Genomic DNA, 23286 nt, shown 5'->3' on the forward strand with positions numbered 1-23286 from the left:
ACGGTATTTAATCTCTAGTTAAAATTAATAACTTTAAATAAATAAATGACAGTATATATTCATTTAAATTATAGTTATCGAACAAATATCTCTCATAATATAGAATTAATCTAAATTCCATATAATTTTCGGTATAGTTTGGAAATTACAACGTGCCGTATGATTATCTGCAGCATAATAAAAGCCTACACCAAACAAAATCGGTAGCTTGATTCGTACAAAATCCCACTTCCTCCACCGATGTCACAAAAAGCGAATACGAAATCGTTTCGTTTTGGTCACCGAATCTATTTTTATTAGATCTAATTGTCCGGATCGATATGGCGTCGGTTTTACGGGTAGATTGATACAAAATAACAGAACTGTCAACGGTGAATAGGTGAAGTCAACTGATTTGTTGAATTTGTTAATACGAACATTAAATTTCGAAAATACATTTAACAAACTACGAATCAGTCTGTTCGACGTCTAATTATACAAATAATGGAAATGTTATCACTTTGATTGAATCGAATATTCAGTTTTCCAGCTAGAGAACTTGCTATTGAAATCGTAAAATGTTTTAATGTCGAACATAATCCAACTGATGGTTATAATGATCTCTAGTATTTATCTTTAAGTACATAAACTATCATAGAGAGTTATAAAACTTTTACTGATAATCAGATAATTGCATATTCATTTCTTATCATAATATTCATTTTTTTTAAATTAATTATCTGATCTATTGAAAATTTCCAAATGAAACAGTAATTTGGCTAATCACTGACATATATACCATTTTGTTCCATATTTTTTAACCAATTTTCCGGTAAAACTATAGTTTGGTCCCTATTGGACTTTTTGGCAAGAACAGAAATACGTGTACTAAACAAGTAAGCACAATTCATTCACTGAGGCATTTCATTTGGGATCGAATGAAAGGATGAACAAAGTAGCTTATTTAATAACTTCAATTCATCGTCAATAAAACATTATGGCAACAACATAATATTTCTTGCAGAAAGGATGAAACCTTTCACTGATGCCGAAGTAATAAAGGAGCGCATATTAACCGTTTCTCAGGCTTTGTCTGAAATAATAAACAAGTAATGTCGAAAGTAAAAAGCTTATGTTTACTGAATCAACTTGTCAACACAAAGTTGAAGATTGAACATGTTTGAGGCACTATCTGACAGAATTGCAAATACTTTATTTTTTCATGTGATATTAGTACAGATATATCTTCTGTGTCTCAGTGCTCAATTTTTGCACGGTACTCCTGCGGAGGGAATCATAAACAAAGACATCTTAATCATGAAAAGCCATACGAGAAGTCGTAATTTTTTGGATGACTGTAAATAAATTGAGATCAGTATCTATTGCCATTGGCTGTCCATTTCATATTCATTTAAATTAAAACTAACTTTCCTCTAAAATCCGAAATAATTACATTTTTACAATAAAGTATTAAAGAATATCCTCAAGTTCTCAACGATGAATCATGGACATTAAAGGATTTTTTGGCTGATCTTATTCTGAAGTACCACAATAAATAACTCTAACAGTAAACTCTAAATTAAGAGAGTTAAGGATCTAACAATATGATCGGACAAATGACAAATAAAATATTTGCATATCAAGCTAAACTTCAATTACATATAAATGCCGATAGTACTTATCAAGATATAGTTCCTTAATTGAATAAATATTTGTCAGAAATTAGAAAATGTTTAATGACATGAGAATTGTTAAGAACTGTTTTATCCTTGTAGAGAACCCTTGGCATTTTAAAGACGATGGTATGATTTAATTTAGTCTGTTGGGGTGCTCTAAAACTCAGCTGATGAACAAATTCATTGAACTAAAGTATGACACAGGACTTAAAACTCATTTCATTGAACATCGTAAAAAGCAGGAACACATTGGATTGAGAGAAAATGTGCCTAATAACTATAAAACCTTACGAGAATCGGCACAATTTATTTTGACAATATTAATAGGGCATTGTAGACTTACTCACGAATATTTGTTAAAAAGACACCCCTATGTGATCAACGTCAGAGTCCCCTGAGCGTCAGGCACATCCTACTAGACCGTCAGCTATATGTATTTCTAAGGCAGCAACTCGGGATGCCGAGGTCGTTGAAGCAACTGGTCCAACCTGAGCAATTATACTTACTGATGACTTTTTGACAGCCACGGACCTGTACCAGCACTTATAACATTCACTGAGAAATGAGATATTTATATAGTTTTACGGTTTAACTTGTCTTTCTAAATATTTTGCCATTAACTTGTTTTACATTCTATTTGTGCTATATATTGTTAGCATTATATTATATGTTATATATTTACTGTATTGCATATTATATTTAAATTAAATAATACATTGTAATCGACCCTAAATAGCCCAAAAGAAAGTATTAGCTGGCGGCAAGATCTGGAGAATATCCAATTCATGGATTTTTGCCACCGTTTTCAATGACTTGTGACACGGTGCATTGTCTTGGTGAAAACAACTCGTCGTTGTTTTTGGTAAGCTCGCACGGCACCAACTTTGCTATAATTCACAAACTAATGATCCGACAGCTGTAAAATTTATACACGCATATTCATATGGATTTAATTCTAATATTGCCATCTATCTGTTAGATCGGGGGCTTTTCAATTGACCTGTTACCAATTCACGGCACTGTCTTACGCGACCCCTGATCATAAAAGTGTGACGACCACTGGTATAAACATCTCTGGATCTCCACAATTATCTCAAAACCAAAATTATATATATATATATATATATATATATATATATATATATATATAAATTTCATCCCAACATATTTACGTTAAAAACGAACAAATCACCTCAAAAAAAAAAACAACAAAGAACCCCCTTAGACGAAATCCGTCTTTTTTGCATTTCTGTCGCTTGCTGGGGAGAGAAAAAAATAAAAACGAGAGAAAATATTTCCCCCAAAACACTTTGACGTAAACGCGATAGAGCCTAATGGACGGCTTGCAGAATTCGGAATATATATTCCTTCTTTTCGGGCATTAGTTGGTGAAAAAATCGCAAGATAAAAATTATGAGAGCATCGCCGCCGTCATGGGACGTAATAAATAAATAAAAAAAAGGAACTAGTTTTGTCGACGCGACGAAAAATAAAATAAAATATGAACCATCGAAAATAAATTGCTTTAGAGATTAAGGCGGAAACGCTTTCTTTCATTATATTAGTTTTCCTCCCTGTTCTCCAATATTTCTTTTTAATTTTTTTCTTTTTATATTTTTTAAAATGAGTTATGTTCAGAAATATTGGGCCTCATTATACACAGTTCTCTTAAAATAGTGTTCTAGAATCTATTTTTAGCCAAATAGGGTTTGTTTAAGCTAAGCCTGCAATTATCATCCACAAAGCTGAACAAAATACATATTTTGCATCCATTAACATTCAAATTATAAAATACCAGCTCGCATGTATTATATTTATGAGGTACAAAATATGTTTAAGTCGTATATTTGAATTTTTATACTGTTTTATTATTATATCATTACTAGTCGTTTCCGACTAACCTACACTGTGTCTTTATAATAACTTAAATCTAGATATATAACGAAGACGACCCATCGGCCCTATCTCAGTCTCTGGTGATATAATGTTTATACATGTCACTGCGGTATTTTTTATTATATACACTTTACTATACAACACTACACAAGATCAGATGGTTTGATTCTTTTGAGACTGTGTCCTACTTTGGTGGTATCAAAAAGTTGTAATGCTTCAATATTCTCCTGAGAATGGAGTCTTTCCTCATAAACCTTTGCAATTCTCTTGATTTCTTGACTGACTCTTGGTATCTGAAAGTCAGACCTGTAGTATTTGGGTGCGCCCACAATACTTATCAGGAATTTGTTCTAAAAAATCTCTATTATGTTTATGTTACTCTTTGCAGAACATCCCTGATATTGAACTGATAATTGTGATTTTCTTCCAATTAGCCAATACATTTTCCTATATTTCAATTCCAATTCTTTTCTTTTCTTTTTTTATACGTTCCTTTTAGCGAAGTGTTGCATCAAGATTCAATCAGGGATATTTAACATTGTTGCTATATAGAATGATAGTATTATTTAATGTTATTGGTTTGTACGGTCTGATTGTAGGTGAACTGCACATGCACAGATTTACTTTCATTAATTTATATTTTCAAAGCTTGTGTCCAATTATTTATATTGCCACTTGCCTGTTGTAATTTTCGTGTGGCTTCCTCACTATTGTCTCCGACAGCTATAATGGCTTAAATTGACTAGATTTTTTGTTTGAATTTAAAGCGCTTATTTAATATATATTTTCATGTTCTAATTCCTCTTACTGTTCTTAATTCTTAATTATCACTAGTACACTAAAATTCATTTATCATCTTGCAAACTATAGTTTTGTTCTTTGTTCATATTTTAACAAATAAAAACTGAACGTGGAACTGTTTAATAAATTTTATTTCCTACCATTATTTTAATAAACCATGCACTGTTAAATATTATAGCTATATAAGTTTTGATTATGAAGAATCTATTTATTTCTGTGTTAAAAATATATAATAGAGGTTAAACAAGCAATATCAGTTAAGTTACGTCTCCACAATGCACATATGAACCCCATATGAATGAAAATATTTAGTATAACAGGTATATGAAACGTTTATAGCCTTCATTGTATATGAAAATAAACGATGTAACTATAGCAATATTAGACTATACAAAGCCTAGAAAATGCGTAGGTTATAAAGATAAAGAAAATGAAATAGCTAAGATTAAGGGCGATATTTGACCTTTATAGTTCTATGGAGTAATATAAATAATATATTATAGTTAATAAGCGGTCTATTTACTAGATATGATATGTTGTTGGCAGAAGTTTATAATAATTTATGAAATGATTCCTGTTTTCATAATCTAATATAGTGACGTACAGTGTCCGTAAAATTACTGTGAATCGATTTAATTAGATTTTTCATTAATTTCTATAATTCGTATAATTCGTAGACAGCATAACTCGCATTATTATAAGTTTTTCACTTTAAGAAGGTGAGAAAAATTGATAAAAATATATTAATTAAAATATTTCCATTATCTTATACAACTCCTTCTTCTTCGAGCCACAACAGTGAATTCTTATATAAAATTTTTTTATCAAATTTTACCATTGCTTAAATGTATACTTCGTGTTTACATTGTTTGGACATCAATATAGCTGTCTATATTGTATAAATCTTGTCTATATTCAGGAATTAACACGCGACACTCAAATACTTACATGCAATACACTGCACTCTCTTAATAAGGCTCAATAGAGTAATTTAAGTTCAAGTTGGTGAGTTGTTTAGTCTTTTATTGGAATAGTTTTTTGAGTTCGTTTAGTTTTATTCGGCATTGTTGAAGTTTGTTTATAGATGTTTACTTGTTGTTGTTCACTGATAATAGTGATGTATCATTCAACGATGTTGTTGCTGAATGTTCTTTCTGATCTGAGTTTGACTTGACTTATTACTTAGACTGACCTTATTTCGTACTACTAATATTTAAATATAAATCTTTGGTTATCAATGCCATCATACAGGATAACTTATTCTTCGGGAATATTGAAGATATTCCAGTTTACATTCATACTTGTATTTGTATAGCTTGATGTTTTTAGCTTTTTAAAGATATTTTTACTGGTACGCTAATAAAAAATGTTGATGTCTTAAGTAAAAATTAAATAATAATTTAATCTGATATCATACTTCATAATGACCATCATGCTTATACAATATTATCATTTTTATACAACCTTTATATCTTCATCTTAATCTTTGCATCATCTTCGTTTTTTGTTTAGAAAGTTAACAATTTTAACAAAACATTTTTTGGAACAATTTACTAATTATTAAATTATTAAGTGACACTTTTAAAATGAAACTATACATATATTGTTTTGTTTATTTCAGTCCAACTAGCTTCAAAATCGTACCAATTACCGATCCACTTCAGCATACTGAGGGGCCCCACTGGGACCACAAGAACAGCATTTTGTACTACGTCGATACATTCCAGGCTACGGCTTACCGATGGAACTCCAAAACAAATGCTGTTACGTATCAGAAATTTGGTAAATATCTAGCATACCACCAAAAAAAAACGGCATTAAATCTAACTATCCAATATAATCAGATGGACGAAATTCGATTGGAACCATCACACCAATCAAAGATAGAGACGGGCAGTTTATCGTGTCATCAGACCGATATATTTACCATCTAGAATGGGACGGGCAAGAGAACAATACGGGAGTAATCAAGGAACTGTTCCTGGTAGAACCGACCAAGCCGAAGAACCAGTTCAATGATGGCAAGGCTGACATTAATGGAACTCTTTGGCTAGGTAATAATATAAACATGTATTCATTTTGACATCTTCGATATAATTTTGTTTCATTTGCACACTTCTCCAAAACCAGAACCACGTGTTATTACGAGGTTAGTTTGATAAGTTAGTGACTTTTTGACTTTCCCGCGCAATAACTTTAATTTGTATAACAGAAGCCCTCTTCTGTCATCTATGAGTACTCCACTTTGAGATTATGAGCAAGCTGCGTCATTTAGTTTAGGTTTGACAACCAATAACAAAAGATGACTTCTCGATGTTTAACAAAAATGGAAAAAAGTTATTTTCATATACTGATTAGACATTATTTTTGGTCAAAACCATTTGGGACTCTACACTATCAGTTTTAATGGCTAAGATGTGCTTCAGAGGGTTCTATTCTAGTCGTACTGAATACACCTCTTCTGTTGAAGATATAGAGAGAAGAAGATATAGAATATTCTTGAGAAGAACTGTTTGGCGATATTTGGTAGTAATCTGAGGAAACATGAATACACCAAAGATCAAGGTAGAGTAAATAAAGTAGATTTCCCCAGGTGAAAGTACCCCTAAGAAGGTCAACTTGTCTATGTCGAACTTTAAGAAAACCTATTTTTTTGGATGGAATAAAAAAAATTGAAAAAAACTAACGGTATTTAGTTATAAAGGGATAATGTTGCGCTTAGATAGACATATATTTAGTTTAGAATTTTCTCAATATCTTTTTTTCTATCCAAATAATAGATTTCCTCAAATATATTCAATTATTTGTGCTATATCTACATCGTGAGTCTACTTTTATTAAATATGTATAAACAATATAAATTGTGTTATAACAATTGCTTAGTCGGTCGATATCGTCATGTTAATATGAATCAATAGTAATATTAACGTAAGCTGTACTTTTTTATCATTTCGAAATATAAAAATAACGAAAAATTTCTCATATCATATTTCGTAAATATGTATTTGTTGTAGGAATTGTACTGGCAAAATATTATCTTTTTATTATTTCGAAGCCTCATACCATCCATGACAAGCCTCGTTATCGCGAAATATTCCCGACTCGTACCAAACAGGCAATCTTCTTTCGCGAATTCAATATCCAATACTTCGAGTCTTTTCGCTAGAATAATTTTACCACATATAACAATATCCCGTGACTATTTCTAAGTAAATTAGCTTACCACATGGGAAAATATCACTCTGTCGTGTTTACGTTCAAGCTTGAAAACCTTAACTAATACCAGAACAATAAAATGTATTCGAGTAGAGATGTTGTCGAAGGTAGCGTTTGTTTCGAGGCATAATAACGTCTTATTACATTGTCTTCTTTGACGTTTCGTTTTCAATTTTCGAAAGATTTCAGGCGTGTTCTTACGCGACAGCGCCGACAAAGAAAAGCAAACAAAATCTCCTTTATTAAGGACAAAGTGACCGTTATTTCAGTCGATATATTTTTGGCGCGTAAATATTAAAAAGAAATACATTATTTTGAATGTAGCATAGAGTTATCTCTAGTCGTTTATCTTTTTTTAGTAAATGTGATATATCTCTAATAAAATAAAATAAAAGTTAGTAACACTTTTCAGGATTTTTACCATTTAGTATACTTCATTTATTGTTATGAATCTATTAAATTTCCTCTATAATAATTGAAATCTGAAGAACTTGATATAAATAATTGTTCCTATAGTGTCCGGGTTCATCTGGGTGTATATCTTGTAGAACATCTCCATAAATGAATTCCATAGGTTTTAGCATATTCTTGTACAACAGTAACTTATTTTCCAACAAAGTTTTGCGTCAATAAAATATGACGTTAGATGTTAGTCACGTCAAGAACCAATTAAATGTCTTGACAACAAAATCTTCTCCTTACAAGTGTCTATAATGCTTATTTAAACTAACCAATCAAATGAATAGAATGGCGAGCAAGTACCAACTGGACATTGGACGTTGCGAAATCATTGAGTTGACACCTATTGAGTTTTCTCTCTATTACTCTATGAGTATATTGTCCCAGACATTGAAATATTTATATTAAAAAACCTATTACCGTTGTTTCATTATTTTTTTATTTACACTTATTTTAATAATGAGCAGCTTATCCCCGATGGTATAACAGGTACCTTTTTGGATACTTCGTGTCGCCCACGCGGTCTAAAAAACTTTCGTTACAAATTGCAATAAAACAAAACAACCAGCATTTGTGGCATGATACACCCACCGGGTCGTAAAATCTGATAATTTTTTGCGATGGATACATATTGGAACGAAGTATATCCGTGGCATTCTTTGTTGATATATGGCTTTGCCTAAAATAGATATTAACACGGGCTGTGCCTCAAGAGAATTACTCGATAAATATGTGTATAAATAACTTGCGTAACATTAGATTATATTTTCTAATCCACGCAGAACGGTACATAAAATTATATGAACAATTTATGGTACACCGAATTGTTATTTTGGAGGACTAGAGGCATAGTTAAACAAAAATCGATACATATCGGATGCTTCCATGTATTATGATCGTTTTTACAATAAAAAAAGCATATATTGAGAAATATTGATACAATATATCCATCTATAAATAAAAATAATTCGCAAAACTGTACGTGTTTGCATAACTAAATAACTATAGCACCAAATTGGAAATAATTCGTTTTTGCTATGATCGTTATTGCTATTACAAACTTGCAATAAAAGTTTTTTATATTTAAATCTCGTAATGTGAAGAGACTGACACAGAAGATTGACAGATTGGAGTTTCTTTAAATTGGTTTATATCATGAGAAAACGCAAGAGGGGTTTCTGGAGAAAACTTTCGCTACGTCCATTATCTAGATGGGGTTATAATCGCCCAATCAAATAATTTGATTCGTCTGTTCAAATTTCAATTATAGACACCTGCAAATAAAATATCTTGCTGTGAACACATTTGTTAGGTTCTTTCATAAATATTGCCACGCAGGTGCAATACATTACTGTTCTGGCGTCTCATAACATTAGCCAATAAAATGTAATTAAAAGACAATGTAATTTCTTTAAAAAATTATTAGTAATTTTCAATAAACATGATAAAATTCAACAACAAGCCCGATGCCACAACATATTGATTTGGATACTATATTTCCTTAAATAAATTAAATCCTTGACAAAATTGATACTACTTTAGTAAGTATATTTTTAAAATACAATGCAATTTAACACTATTCATATGTTAAATTAGTTTGCGATACAAATCTGTAGTCACATTTACCTTCATATTTTCATTTATACCAATATTTTTACAACTACGCCCATTGTTGTTGTAAAAAAGGTTAAAATGGGTTTACTTTACTAAAAAAAAAACAGTATATGTTCGTTGTTTATCAGTTCTTCCAGTTCTTTTATTGTTTTTCTCTTATTTTCTTCTGGCTAATTGCCAATTTTGTGCTGAATTGTAACTGATATATGGTTTTATCTTTAGGATATGCCAGTCTTAAAAGTCGATATCTCCTGTATTTTCTAGGCAAAATTGAGCGTTATTTTATCTAGCTGTTTTCTAAATAATGAATAGTTAGTATTATTATTACACAGGCCATTTTTGATGATATTATTTTAAAAGGTTGTTGCTATTACTGGTGTCAATCAGGTTATAGATCAAAGCATGATTCTGCTCTACACTTTTTTTTTCTATCCAATGACTAATAAATAATATGTTACTTTTTAAGAGAGGGTTATAAAAACCCCATCGTATTGGTTATCAGGTTGTGTCAACGTTTCAGAGGAATTGATACAGCATTTAAATTTTTATTTGCGATATATTATTTATTTACGAGTCGAGGCGTCCAACAATAGTCAAAAAGCCAATATTTTTTATTATAGTTTTATGGATTTTTGCTATGATCATATATAGCCTCTCTAAATAATAAAATATACATGTTACCGAATAATATATTACCCGAACCGAAACATAGTTTTATTCAATCGATTGTACGCTCTTTTTATTTAATTCCCTTCCGTTGCATCATTTATGAAACGCATGTTATCACAGAGGGGTTTCGGTTTGTTTGCGCAACCTAACATCATTCAATTTTTCAGTTTCGTTAATATTTAACAATAGAATCAGTAGGCTCGAATTTGTTTTTTCTTTCCTACGTAGAACTCTAAAAATAAATATTGTGGTAGTTTGATGAACCTGTTGTTTTAAATACTCTAATTACCTCTAAAGTATTTTGGCTTTGTTTTAATGTGAACTAAGTACTATTAGCCAAATTAATCACATTTATTTTAATTATATTTATATTTATAATATACTTTTGAAAAATACATGTTTTATACGTTCATGTTATTTTATCCACATTACCTACTGAAATCTTCATTCTTTAGTCCTTTTTTATTGTTTATAATCTTTGCAGAATTTACTTTCTACTCTCAAGACCGTACAAATATATTTACTATCTGAAACATTTAGCTGGTGTTTTGTACGCTAACTTGAATAATCAGGGTTGAATATTAAACAAATCCCAACAAAATTTGCACAGACAAATTTTAATAGCCTTTACAATTATTTCTAATGCATTGGCACTATACTGTGAATCTATAAATTACTATAATTGCTTTAACAAGGCTATTTGGGCTGTGTACTCTATCCTGTGTTTTCCAATATTGGAAATCATCAAAGCTTAAAACTAAAATTGGACTCGTTAATCTTTAATTAGTGAATCTGATAGAAATGTTTGTGGGAATCTAAGGAAATGAAAAAATGCCCCTATTGTATCTCGTCTTTTTTCATTCACTGCTTTAACAAGTATAGGAGGTTGCCTGTTTTTCATTTTAGTTAATTTTATGTTCTTGAAGTATAAATTATATATAAAATATTGCTCAAATATCATACTTCCCGAAGAGGTAAGCAAATTGTTGGTTTACAGTATAATACATAGATAACATCACTTACGCATTATCCTATATCTTCAATGCTCTAGACTCGTAAATCTGTAAAAGAACAAAGTAGTTAAGTTAATATATTAACAAATATATATTAGAAATTATTAATTACATTTAATGATGGGTTATGAAAGCAGCATCCCGTAAGTAAACCACTATGTATTTATGTTTAAGGTACTTTGACACGAGAACCTGATTTGAGCGTCTCTCCATCAGGCGGCAATTTGTATCAGATGGCGTTGTGTTCGCACCCATCACACAAACAGTACGAGGAAAGAATAGCGGGTACTACGATCAGCAATGGACTGTGTTGGTCCTGCAATAACAACCATTTCTTCTACATTGATAGCGCCAAGAAAACAATTGATAAATATAAATTTGACGTGAACACGGGAAGCTTGGGTAAGTGATTATTCATTTACAGATATAAATAGCTTATCGTTTATTCATCTTGTTATAAATATATTTTCTTCTTTGTAAAGGTAACTTATATCTCCTAGTGTTATACACAGTTTGAAAATAAATGAAACGCAAGTTTATAACTAGATAAGTAGCAAATTCACTACTGTTTCTATACGAATCAAGAGTCTAAAATATTATAAAAGTCATGATTTTGATCTTAAAGACATTTTGGATCGTTCAAAAATGTAGTGATTTTGACGTCAATGGCCATGAACGACTTGGAGGACTAATAAGGTCCAAAGACAATAAATTTCAAGACTTATTAGATGAGAACCCAATTCAAACTCACAAAGAACATTTAGATAACTTAGCAGTTAATGAATTAACTGGTATCAATGCAATAGGAGCCATATAAAAGAAGGGAAAATAGCTACCACGTAAAATACGCTTTCGAGACAAAGAAGTTTCATTGCTTGTCATACAAAGAAAAGAAGAGTCATAATGTAATTTCCGATGAATTGCCGAAATAAAATTTGCTGAAAGTTGATCTGCTACGACAATCCCAAGCACAAAAATTTGTAGGTTAGTGCAGAGGAGGAATATACATGGCCATGGTAATATATTACGAGCGGTCAAAAAGAGAATGAAACTATATCTGCAAGTATCTACCGACGTCTGTTGGACAAAATAAATGACGTATTATTGCAAAAACGACTAGCAATATCGAGTAACTGAAATAAAGTTATCGTCTCGTATGACAACTTTCGACCACTCGTTGCAAGAGTAAAGAATACACTGATGCAACTCAAATAGAAACCTACTAATTCAAAACAAATGGATTATCTAACACACGGTTTCGAAATGCTGAAGACATGTAGAAGTCGATCAATGAATGGATCGCTGCCTTCACCAACATCGTTCTTTCAACACGGTATCATTATTATGTCAGAAATAAGATGAGAAAAAGTAAAATGATGGAATATGTTTTTGTTAATATATATTGTTCCAATTTATTTTCACTGAATGCTCTTTTAAAGTGAAAAAATTATTAGAATACATACAAGCACCCAATAAATAGGTTAATACATTATATTAGACCTCTGAAACTATCCAATAGTTTGTACAGAAAATGGTATCCATTGTAAAAAGCGCAGAACACACAAAATCTGATGAACTGACAGAATGGGACAATGTAAGAAACTACTAAAATTCACAATACATTTTGACAGAGTTTATTTTCTTGAGAACCCAATAGTAGGTAATCATTTAGTAACATTTGGTAATATTTTACTTCAATTTTGTCTCTAAGTCAATCCATTTAATAATTTCCAGTAATAACAATAAAGTGGAAATTCTTATTTTATAGGTGAGAAGGAGACGATTTTCACGCTTGAAAACTATCCAGCTATTGAAGGGATTCTAGATGGCATGACAATCGATAGTGATAACAACTTGTGGGTGGCTACATTTGGAGGTTCATCAGTATGTAGTTTTTTCTCATATTAAAGATTGTTCAATAAGTCTTCTGTTCTTAAGTTTGTTGTATTGGGAGATATGATAAAATTGAAACTGTGTAAATAGTATTTGAGATTTTAGATTTCAGAAAGCTGTATATACACTTGGTACGCTAGTAACAGAATAGAAATACATTCTAAGGTCATCAACTGAATTTGAATTTGTATTTTGTGCATAATTTATCTCTATTTGGATCTACCAAGTTGATACTGAATCGAGATAAAGTGTTATGAAACAGCAAATCTCTTTCAGCAAACAGCCACTTCTATAAATCGATCAAAAACGTCACCATCAGTTTTATGGAATAAAACAAATGCAGTTTTTTATTACAACACATTGGATTAATAAATCCTAAAATTACTAAGAAAAGTCGTTATTTGCAAAGGAAAAATAATATTCATCATCAAAATGATGCACAATCTCCTAGAAATCATAAGAAGTATACGATAATTACTGAAAGAAGAGCAAAAATATATCAGAAGATACAACAACTTCAGAGATAGAATCCATATATCATGAAATCGCTGGAACAAATCTACTGAAGGTCATGACGATACAACGAATAATAAAACTTGTCATGTATGTCGACCCACCTTAGTGAACGACAGAACTTGTTGAACAATCTAATATGTATTATTATAAGGTTATCGAACAAGTAGTATCGATTTTTTTTAATCGATGGTTTTAAAGTCGCATATCTCTAGCTATAATTATTCAATCAAAGCATATTACAGGTTTATGACAAGAGTTTTCAACAAATAATTCAGTAAACAGTTAAAAAACGAATAGATTTGGTCAATACTAGACCGCTTTCATTTATTTGCCGAATGAAAATTAAGAGATATTGGTTGGGAAGTTTTGAAGCATTCACCTTATAGTCCGGGCCTTGTTCCATTCGATTATAATTTGTTCTCTTCTCCTCCAAACTGTCTTAATAATATAAATTGGCTTTAAAAGAAACATCTAAAAATATGAGAAATTCTGCAGTTATGAAATTGTGGTTTTACCATAAAAGTGGAAAAAGTCATCGATCACAGCGGCACATATATCACTGATTAGATTTTCAAATATATATGAATAAATTGCCTTAAAAACATTTAAAATATCTAAATTACTTTTTGTCCAAACTCATTATGTTGTCATAAAAGATGTATTACCCATACTCAATCAATATCGATGTATAATATGCTAATAGTATAAGATATAGCAACGTTTTCGAGAGAGAATTTCAAGTAAGCTGATCTTTTGATATATCATCTCTTTCATACTATCTAATAAAAGTCATTAAAAATTATCCATTCGTAATTAATTTAAAAATAGCGCATTTTTAGCTGTACAGATACTGCAGAGCACTGGTAAACCCCTGGCCCAAGCCGGATGGGCCGAAAGAATGAAAGAAATCAAATATCAAAAGTTTGGCTTATCCCAAATTCTTGTCTTCTCTACGTTGCTAGCTCCCGTAGTATAACCTCATTGGCATAGTATATTACAATTAAAGTAGAATAATGAGCACTATATCCCTTTCAGGTACTTAAAATTAATTCGAGAACTGGAAAACTACTCAGAGTAGTTCCTATGCCGGCAAAATACGTGACGTCTGTAGCCTTCGGTGGTAAAAAGCTGGATGTCCTCTATGTGACCACATCGAGACTGCACCTTACCAGAGACGAGATCTGTGAATGTCAATCGGCTGGATCGGTCTTTGCGGTCTACGGCTTGAAAGCCAAGGGAATTGTTATGAATGAGGTAGAGTATAACGCCGAAGAAGAACCAGAAGATACCACTGTGTACTGTTCCAAATAATAAAATAATTTGTGCTTGTCCTATATTATTGTGTTTTTTTTAATATTTTAAGATTTCCTTCTTACCAACGATGGTTTATCTGGACTGGACGTACTGTTTAACGTGGGGATCCAAACCACGGTCCTCAGTATTGAGCCTACCGACTGACCAGTATCCAACTTAGAATTTAGTGAGTCCCAAAAGACTTCCTTGTCGGATTTTCTCCACTGTTGTCTATAAGGATATTTTCAATTATAATCACAAGTATATCCATGCCCCAGCAGGATTCGAACCCGCGACTATCGCAACAGTATTAGTAACAATAGGCATTATTGTGTTTTAATCCAGTCACGCTGAAGAATGAAGAACTGGTTTAACATTTCATAGAGAAATATCACCTTTTCTAGCGAAACTTCCTAGATTCTTTCAAGTGATAGTCAATCTCTGTCGAGTTCCTGTTTTATTTTTGGACATGCTTTCCTTTATATTCACACGTCGTTAAGTTTTTTCTTGCTTAATCCTACCCCTCTCCTATTTCCAACAGATCATATTAAACACTTTGCCATCTACTACCTATTTTATCACACCGACGCTATTTGTTTATTTTATATTTTGTTGAAAGTTTCGTCTCGGTAAAAATTGGAACTGTATCGTGAACATTTTCTAGGCTAGACTAGGATTATCACAACAAGAGTGCATTAATCAACATATTTTGATTTTTGGCGATGAAGCCCCATCAAAAACTACCTTTTATCGCTGGTTTAGTGAATTCAATCGTGGTCGTAATTCTCTATCTGACGAGTTTCGTGAAGGTCGTCCAAAATCGGCTGTTGTGCCAGAAAATATCGATGCTGTGTCCGAAATGATTAACCAAGATCGTCATGTCACCTATTGGGAAATTTAGGCATCCCTAAGCATTAGTTCCACCATCATATATGCGATTAACTCTTAGTTATGCGAAAGTTATGTTCGCGATCGATCCCACACAATTTGACAATCGCTCAAAAAAGGCTCGTGACGACTAGTGCAAAGAAATGCTTAAGAAATTCAATCGCGGTGATTCGAAATTCGTTTATAATATCGTGACAGGCGACGAATCATGGATATATTCCTATGAGCTCGAAAGTAAGCAGCAGTCGACTGTATGGGTGTTTCAAGATGAGCCAAATCCAACAAAAGTTGTTCGTGCACGAAGCACTTCAAAGGAAATTGTGACCTGTTTCTTCAGGAAAACTGGTCATATTGCAACAGAGCCTCTAGAGAATCGTAGAACAGTATATTCTAATTGGTACACAACCGTTTGTTTGTCAGAAGACTTTGGTCAAATAAGGAAAACAAACAAGAGACGTCGGATTGTTCTTCATCATGACAATGTGAGATCTCATACATCGGCTCAAACAAGAGACTATTTAAGCACTCAAAATATCGAATTGATGGGTCATTCGCCATACAGCCCTGATTTGGCACCCAATGACTTCTTTGTGTTCCCATCCGTAAAGAATAATCTGCGTGGCCAACGATTTTCATCGCCCGAAGAAGCTATTGAAGCGTTCAAAAATCATGTTTTGAAGATACCTCATTCGGAATGGAATAGATGCTTTGAAAATTGGTTTAAGCGGATGCAAAGGTGTATCGATCATTGTGGCGAGTACTTTGCAAAACAATAAAAATATATTCGCAGCTTAACTATTTGTTTTTCTTTTCCTATTCCCGAAATATAAATAGTGACCCTAGTAGGAAGTCCCTTCTATCTATCGTATGTTCCATATGTAACGCCATCTGACCAAAATTTGTTTCGAACAACATTGCGATCAAGCATTGTGCAAGATAGGCAAAAGTATGGGTATACAGTTTTTAATTTATGCAATAAATACTATTTTTTATAGAAAAAGCTAGCAATATATCATCCGCGTTTAATAATTAACTTGATGTTCAGTTAATGCAGCATTCAATTCAATCCAAGTCACGTTATCTGCTTTTAGTCATCAGTAGTACAGAAAACTTAATGCGAAAGAAACAGAGGACACATTCAACTCATAAATATTTCCACAAGGAACGTCCCATGTGTTTCCCCCCGATATACTCCACGAAGTTTTCATTTTTCTCTCGGCTACCCCATACTTTTTCCTACACTGTCGTTTGTTTCGGTGTTTTACGACTATCTAGGGATATTATATTCCTGGTCATATGTACTGCAATAGACTTCATTTCAAGTTGTGTAATTAACACTCCAACACAAATTTGTACGGCCTTAAAAAATTTTACAAACTTAACAGTACAGAAATAAAACTTTTAATTAACATTACACAGTATCCTATCTAAACTCACTAAGGTTAATTAAAAAATACAATAAATAGTCTATTCCAAATTATTTTGTACATACGTCATCTAAATTTGTGACGTCAAAACATCGCAATGTTGCCGCAATAACTCTGAGATTTAGTTCAATTTGGCTTCGACATACAACAAAATTCTAATCTAAATAAAATAGTTAAATAAAAGTGTTATCGAATATAATTTATTTTAACATTATTGTACACCTAAAAAACTATATTTAATTATACAGCCACAATAGTTTATAGAGTTATAACCTCCTATCACTATTGTTTTCAAGAATTTTGCATACGTCTGTCAACCGGACGACATTGGCAGACTCGTACCTTTACGTGTTCGAACTAATGAGACAGCATTGTGTCTCTTTTAACAAGAATAAAATGAAAAGGAAAGTGCTGTCTGATCCTAAAGCGAATTTACAAATTGCAGTAGGCAATACATTAAACATCTTGACGACGTATGACCAAAAAACTTTGATAATATATATATCATATATTTGAAAATATATATAATAATAAAATAATATAAACATAAATAAATAATCATCCTGTGAGTGATTGTTAATATATTTCCATTAAAACCTCTTGCAGTCCATCCAACGCTGCTAATATATCAGACTAATGGCCCCTGATATATACGTAACCATAAACAACAACATAAATTTTACTATAGTTACTCGGCATCCAAGGGAGCCGAAGACCAACTTAATTGAATGTATCCAAAAGAAACGTCTCTCATTTTTTACGTTCAATTTCTTTGTTTCTTCATCCGGCTTTATTTCAAAACAGAAACAAACATGGCTTTTTACTTACTGTTGTAATTAATTGGACCGAAGAAAATAGAGGACGCAAAAAAAAGAAACAATTTATTTAGAAATAAAGCTGTCGCAAACCATCCGAAGAGAATTAAGATGAATTTTTATCTACGTAAACATATATATCAGAGAAAAAAGGCCAAAAGGAGATATTGAGTATATTCTAGAAATCTGAATGTTTTATACAGTACTCACATGTTTTTCTACTTTATGGTTTTGTCGATCTATCTACAATAAAGCTAATATTTTATTTATTTTAATATAAGACTTAGAAAAAGCCCGTTTGGTTTTTTCTAATAGATGGTTATTAAATCGCATATCTCTAGTAACTATTGAAGGAAGTTATATGGTAGATGTTGAAAGGTATGAGTCAAATGGACATTATAGATATAAACGTAGCCATCATTCTCATTGCATTGTCACACAAACCCAGCCAGAATTGTACAGTGCTTATGGTGATGAATAATATACAGTTGATTTAAGTACAGAGGCCTGTGTGATGTTTTGGTGTTCAAAAGTAAATAGACATTTTTTTGTCAAGATGATTTAGCTTTATAGATAGAGTAATTGTTGATATATGAGTTTTATATAGTGCTTTTCTATAGCTGTCTTGAGCTTGATTCATTGCCATTATTATTATTATTATTCATTCATATGCCCCATCCATGATGAAGCTGGCTAGATTGTACCAAAGACCTTATAAAAGTGTTTATTTTTAGTTTTGATCACAAAAGAATGGACCTCATTTGTTTTATGTTCTTTTTTTAGACATTGTCATAGTTTTTCTGTTCATATACCTTTTTGGTTATATAATTGTTTATTTTCACAGTAGATTAAAATATGTTTAGGTTCCAATAAAAATTTATTTAATTGAGCTTCCATTATTTTTTCTTAGTATGTAAACTAATTACATCTAGATAATTTTCATGTTAAATTAACCATACTTCTGTAAACTTTTGCAGCAATAGTGCTAAATAGCAATAGTTATCCGTAAAGCAATAATATTAACAGCAAAAGATAATTTAAAAGTTGCCTGCTTATTGATTTATATTTGATATGTGTTTTTTGAATAAACTATCCTGCCATCAGGTAAAAGGTTAGTCTTAACATGAAGACAAACTATATTCTATAGGATTGCAAGCAATATTTGTAGATCTAAAATATATACTGATGAACTTAGAGGTATTCAAACCTAAATTGACATAACCGTGACCAAGGAAAAAGCAGATTTTAATTAAATTACGTCTTTAACGATATTAAAAGATCTTTTTTGCCTTAAAAATAATCCATCAAATGTTCATTCGGTAAAGTTATATTTCCTGTTTTCCCTCAGCCGTATTTAAAAATAAAATTTATTCTGTTGATGATAAGTATCGTCTGTGTTGTTATTTTTTCATATAACCGAGAAAAAAAAACAGGATCACTGCTGACATAAGCCATTATAAAAATACGAGAAAAGAGAGAAGAAACATCGGCTTCCTGAAGGTAAAGGTTGTGTACGAATATCCGACGTAATAAAAATATCCTTAACTTTCAAGAATATGTATTCGAATTAAAACAAATATTTTTCTCTGTCTAAAAAATGTATCCTGTGTCTAAAAATAATTAATTAAAACGATGAAACGAATAAAATAAACAAACAGTGTCTTTTAATACATTCTAATTAAGGATTTTGTGGAATATCATATGTTTTGTAAGCTTCATTTTTATAATATGTATGTGTTATATCGCATGACTAATACGGTTTGCGTCTTTATATTAAGACTGAATGGTGTGATGAGTGAAACTTCTAAATATAGGAGTTTAGTTTACATTATAATATATTTATAACCGTTCAACAAGTCGGCACTTTTTATGAAATAAAATAGATTTGAAATAAAACAAATTAAAACAAATAAAATAAAATTCCGGATATATCATATGGATGTCCTCTATTGAATTCATTCAGATGAAGCTGCGAAGTTACAAAAAGTCGATTGGCAGTGATCAAAAGACCACTAGCTATCAACTATTACAATTAGGAAACAATTAAGCTTTGCAAAACACTAGTCTATGGATTCCTGATACAAGCATCACAGTTCAGGATGTAATGCCACCATAGGAGGACTGAAGTTGCTGTGGATATTTACTGGACTATCTGCTGCTGGTGATAACTTAACTACTGTGCATTCGAACTTACCAGTTGTATAAAGGCAGTAAAATAACTAAATAAAGGGGGAATTAGCAATTATGAACTATAAATGTTAAAAAAAATAAATGTCCATTCAATCAAACAACTATATAATTTATAGCCGAAGAAACTATCAAGAAAAGCAAAAAATATACAAACTTGAATAATGTAGCATTTCGAATGAAACATGTCTCAGATTTCTGGAAAATGACTGAAATTTTTATGAATCCGAAACCTGTAAAACCGTCATATAAAACACAATCAATCACTGTTACCATTTGATGTAGCATGTTTGAAAACCATATTTGAAAAAAAACTATTAAAAAACTAAAACAATTATAGACAGAAAAATATAATACCTACAGTTTGGTTTTATGATCAAACATTGAACAATTGACCAGGTACATGGAATCAGAGACATTATTGTAAAAGCCTACGACGACAAAGAGTTTGCAAAAGACAAACCACAAATATAAAATGTTACATGGCTACATTTACTAATGAGACTGCGATACTTGCTGTTAGAGACAATGGCGAAGAAGCAACTATAAATCTCTAACACACAAGTAATAATATAAATAAGTGGATCCAAATATGGGGAATAAAGATCAACGAGAGTAAAACTTGAATTGAGCTATAACCAAACTGTTTATATACCAATAAATATGAATAATACAATTAACCCATACAAAAACAACGCTACATTATGATAAATCCTGATGCAAAACTTCGTTGGGAACAGCATATTAAAAAGAAAATAAATCGAATTAAATTATAACAAAATCGGTTGGTTGTTTGGAAGAAAATTGGTAATGGTTACCCTTAGGGAAGTTTCGGAAGATATTAAGCACAACTTTAATTTTAAAAAAGCTAATTAGGCTATGACTTTGTTACGAAAGGGATAAGAGACTCTAAAGAAAGCCTTATTTATTGCAAGTTATGGCTAAACTATTTGAGAAATTGATTGTGAAATGCATCAAAACTATTCTCGAGCAAAGAAAACCATCTCACCAGTTTGTTTTCTGGAATGCCCACTCAAAAATTGACCAAGAACAATTGAAAAATCTCTAGAAAATAAAGGTATTTGCTCGGCTGTATTAAAGAGTATAGCATGAAGGTCTTCTACATAAAATAAAGTTACTTATTCGTAAGCATCTCGACCTGCTATTTTAAATATTATTTCTTTAATCGATACTTCCATGTTAAACATGAAGGAGCATACTCTGATCTCAAACCGATAAGGGCTGGCATGCCTCAAGGAAGTATGATGTGGCCAGTGCGTTATTTCCTTTACATCAATGATCTACCCACCTTATTATATTGCACAACTGCTACCTTGGATAATGATAGTGTAATATTAGCAGTAGCAGAAACTATAGAGAGCTCAACTCCGAAACTTCGATCTTCTCTCGATAAAGTTTTTGAATAAAATTGAATAAAGCAAAATCTACACACATTGAATTCACAAATTCTTTATTAAAGGCATGTAAATTCCATATGCCAACATTGCAAAATACTTTGGGGCAACTCTGAATTGCAAGCTCAGATGGAAGGAGCATATAAAAAAACGCGATGAATTCAACATCAAGTTCAGTAAAATATATTGGTTGTTTGGCGGAAATTCCCACCTATCAGCCTACAACTAACTTTCTTTTCTATCCGTAGATACCGAGACCAGTGTGAAGCCAGGAAATTCAGCTGTGAGGCTGCGCCAGTGACTCCAATCGCCATAATAAGTTGTAGTTGTACAAGCAAATATTAATATCTCTATGGACCAATGGACAACTTCAGTTATGGGGATGTTCTATGACAAGTAATATCAACAAAAGACAAATACAAATACAAAAAAGTACTGTAACTATTGGAGAATACTGAAATAAAACTTCCAAAAGTCATTGTAGAGATACATTATCAGTCGACAACGACTAGTAATAACAAATTAATCACTTAGAACTTCAACAATGTGCCCGTGGGCAATAAGTATTATTATATGATTTCCATTAAATAATATAACTATCCTGACATGTAGAAGATCGCTTCAGTAAGTGATCTGCTGTACAACTTATAGTCTAATTCTTATTCTATATAATATTCTAACTTGTTTTAAAGTCTATCCTAACTTATTCTAAAGACTCTTCTTAACTTATTCTAGAGATCATTAAATCTCACTCTGTGTGTCTATTAATCTCTTCGTATGATAGTCTGCGTTTGACCCTATGCACTACGCTGTCGTCGCGCACATTTAACTGTTTGGTGAGTGCATTGGGATGCACTAATAGTCTTTCAGAGTACTTCCCACTAACACTTCGAATCACACTCGTTATGGGTTCTAAGGGGAGATCGCGCTGAATCAGTTTGTTGGAGACGTAATTTGCTAGTTGTACCCCTACAGTTCAATACCATAGGTCCAATTAGGCCTAAGTATTGACTTATATAGTAAAACCTTGTTATCTAATGATAATCAGCCAATGCATTTGGTTTGTTTTAAGCCCAAGCTGTTTGAGTTTTGTCACTATATGTTTTTTTTTTCACGTCAAACGACGATCCAAATGCATTCCCAGATATTTAACGTTCTCTGATTGCGGAAGTTCATGATTATTTAATTTTACTGAAGGACAAGTTCTTCTACAAAGGGTGAATGTCACATGGGTAGATATTGCCTCATTTGCTTTGATACGCCACGTTTTCAACCACAATTCGACTTTGTTAAGATGAAGTTAGAGGTTTCTTGTGACTGATATTGGATCCTCGAGTGATGATAAAACCTCTGTATCGTACAGTGTACTCTGTAAAGTAGTGTTTTTTTGAGGTCAGCTGTATACAAGAGATATAACAATAGGCAAAGAACACTGCCCTGCGGAACACCCGAATATATTGGGTGTAGGTCGGTGTATTCGTCACCCTGTTTGACAATAAAATATCTGTCTGTGATGGATGATTTTAGCA

At 31.8% G+C, this 23286-nt stretch overlaps 2 protein-coding genes across 7 annotated transcripts in view; one reads left to right on the forward strand and one right to left on the reverse strand.

The window, feature by feature from the left end:
* The window catches only part of LOC143196612 (regucalcin), a 56808-nt gene extending 41205 nt beyond the window's left edge, over window positions 1–15603 (forward strand). For 2 of the 4 annotated variants that reach the window (XM_076404446.1, XM_076404448.1), the window contains exons 2-7: window positions 5974–6134; window positions 6197–6406; window positions 11498–11725; window positions 13092–13207; window positions 14768–14986; window positions 15096–15603. In XM_076404446.1, the coding sequence (XP_076260561.1) occupies window positions 5974–6134; window positions 6197–6406; window positions 11498–11725; window positions 13092–13207; window positions 14768–14986; window positions 15096–15206 (1045 nt within the window). In that variant the 3' untranslated portion in view covers window positions 15207–15603. Of the gene's footprint in view, window positions 1–5973; window positions 6135–6196; window positions 6407–11497; window positions 11726–13091; window positions 13208–14767; window positions 15069–15095 lie in introns of those variants that run through there. The other 2 variants (XM_076404447.1, XM_076404449.1) reach the window with 1 other exon arrangement.
* The window catches only part of LOC143196611 (uncharacterized), a 132721-nt gene that overhangs the window by 92122 nt on the left and 17313 nt on the right, over window positions 1–23286 (reverse strand). For all 3 annotated transcript variants that reach the window (XM_076404445.1, XM_076404443.1, XM_076404444.1), the window contains exon 2: window positions 11334–11371. The gene's annotated coding sequence lies outside the window, so the exon portion shown is untranslated. The remainder of the gene's footprint in view (window positions 1–11333; window positions 11372–23286) is intronic.

The sequence above is a fragment of the Rhynchophorus ferrugineus genome, unplaced genomic scaffold (assembly GCF_030347505.1).
Source record: "Rhynchophorus ferrugineus isolate W39M unplaced genomic scaffold, kcgeb_rfMv2 rfM4, whole genome shotgun sequence".
Lineage (NCBI taxonomy): Eukaryota > Metazoa > Arthropoda > Insecta > Coleoptera > Curculionidae > Rhynchophorus > Rhynchophorus ferrugineus.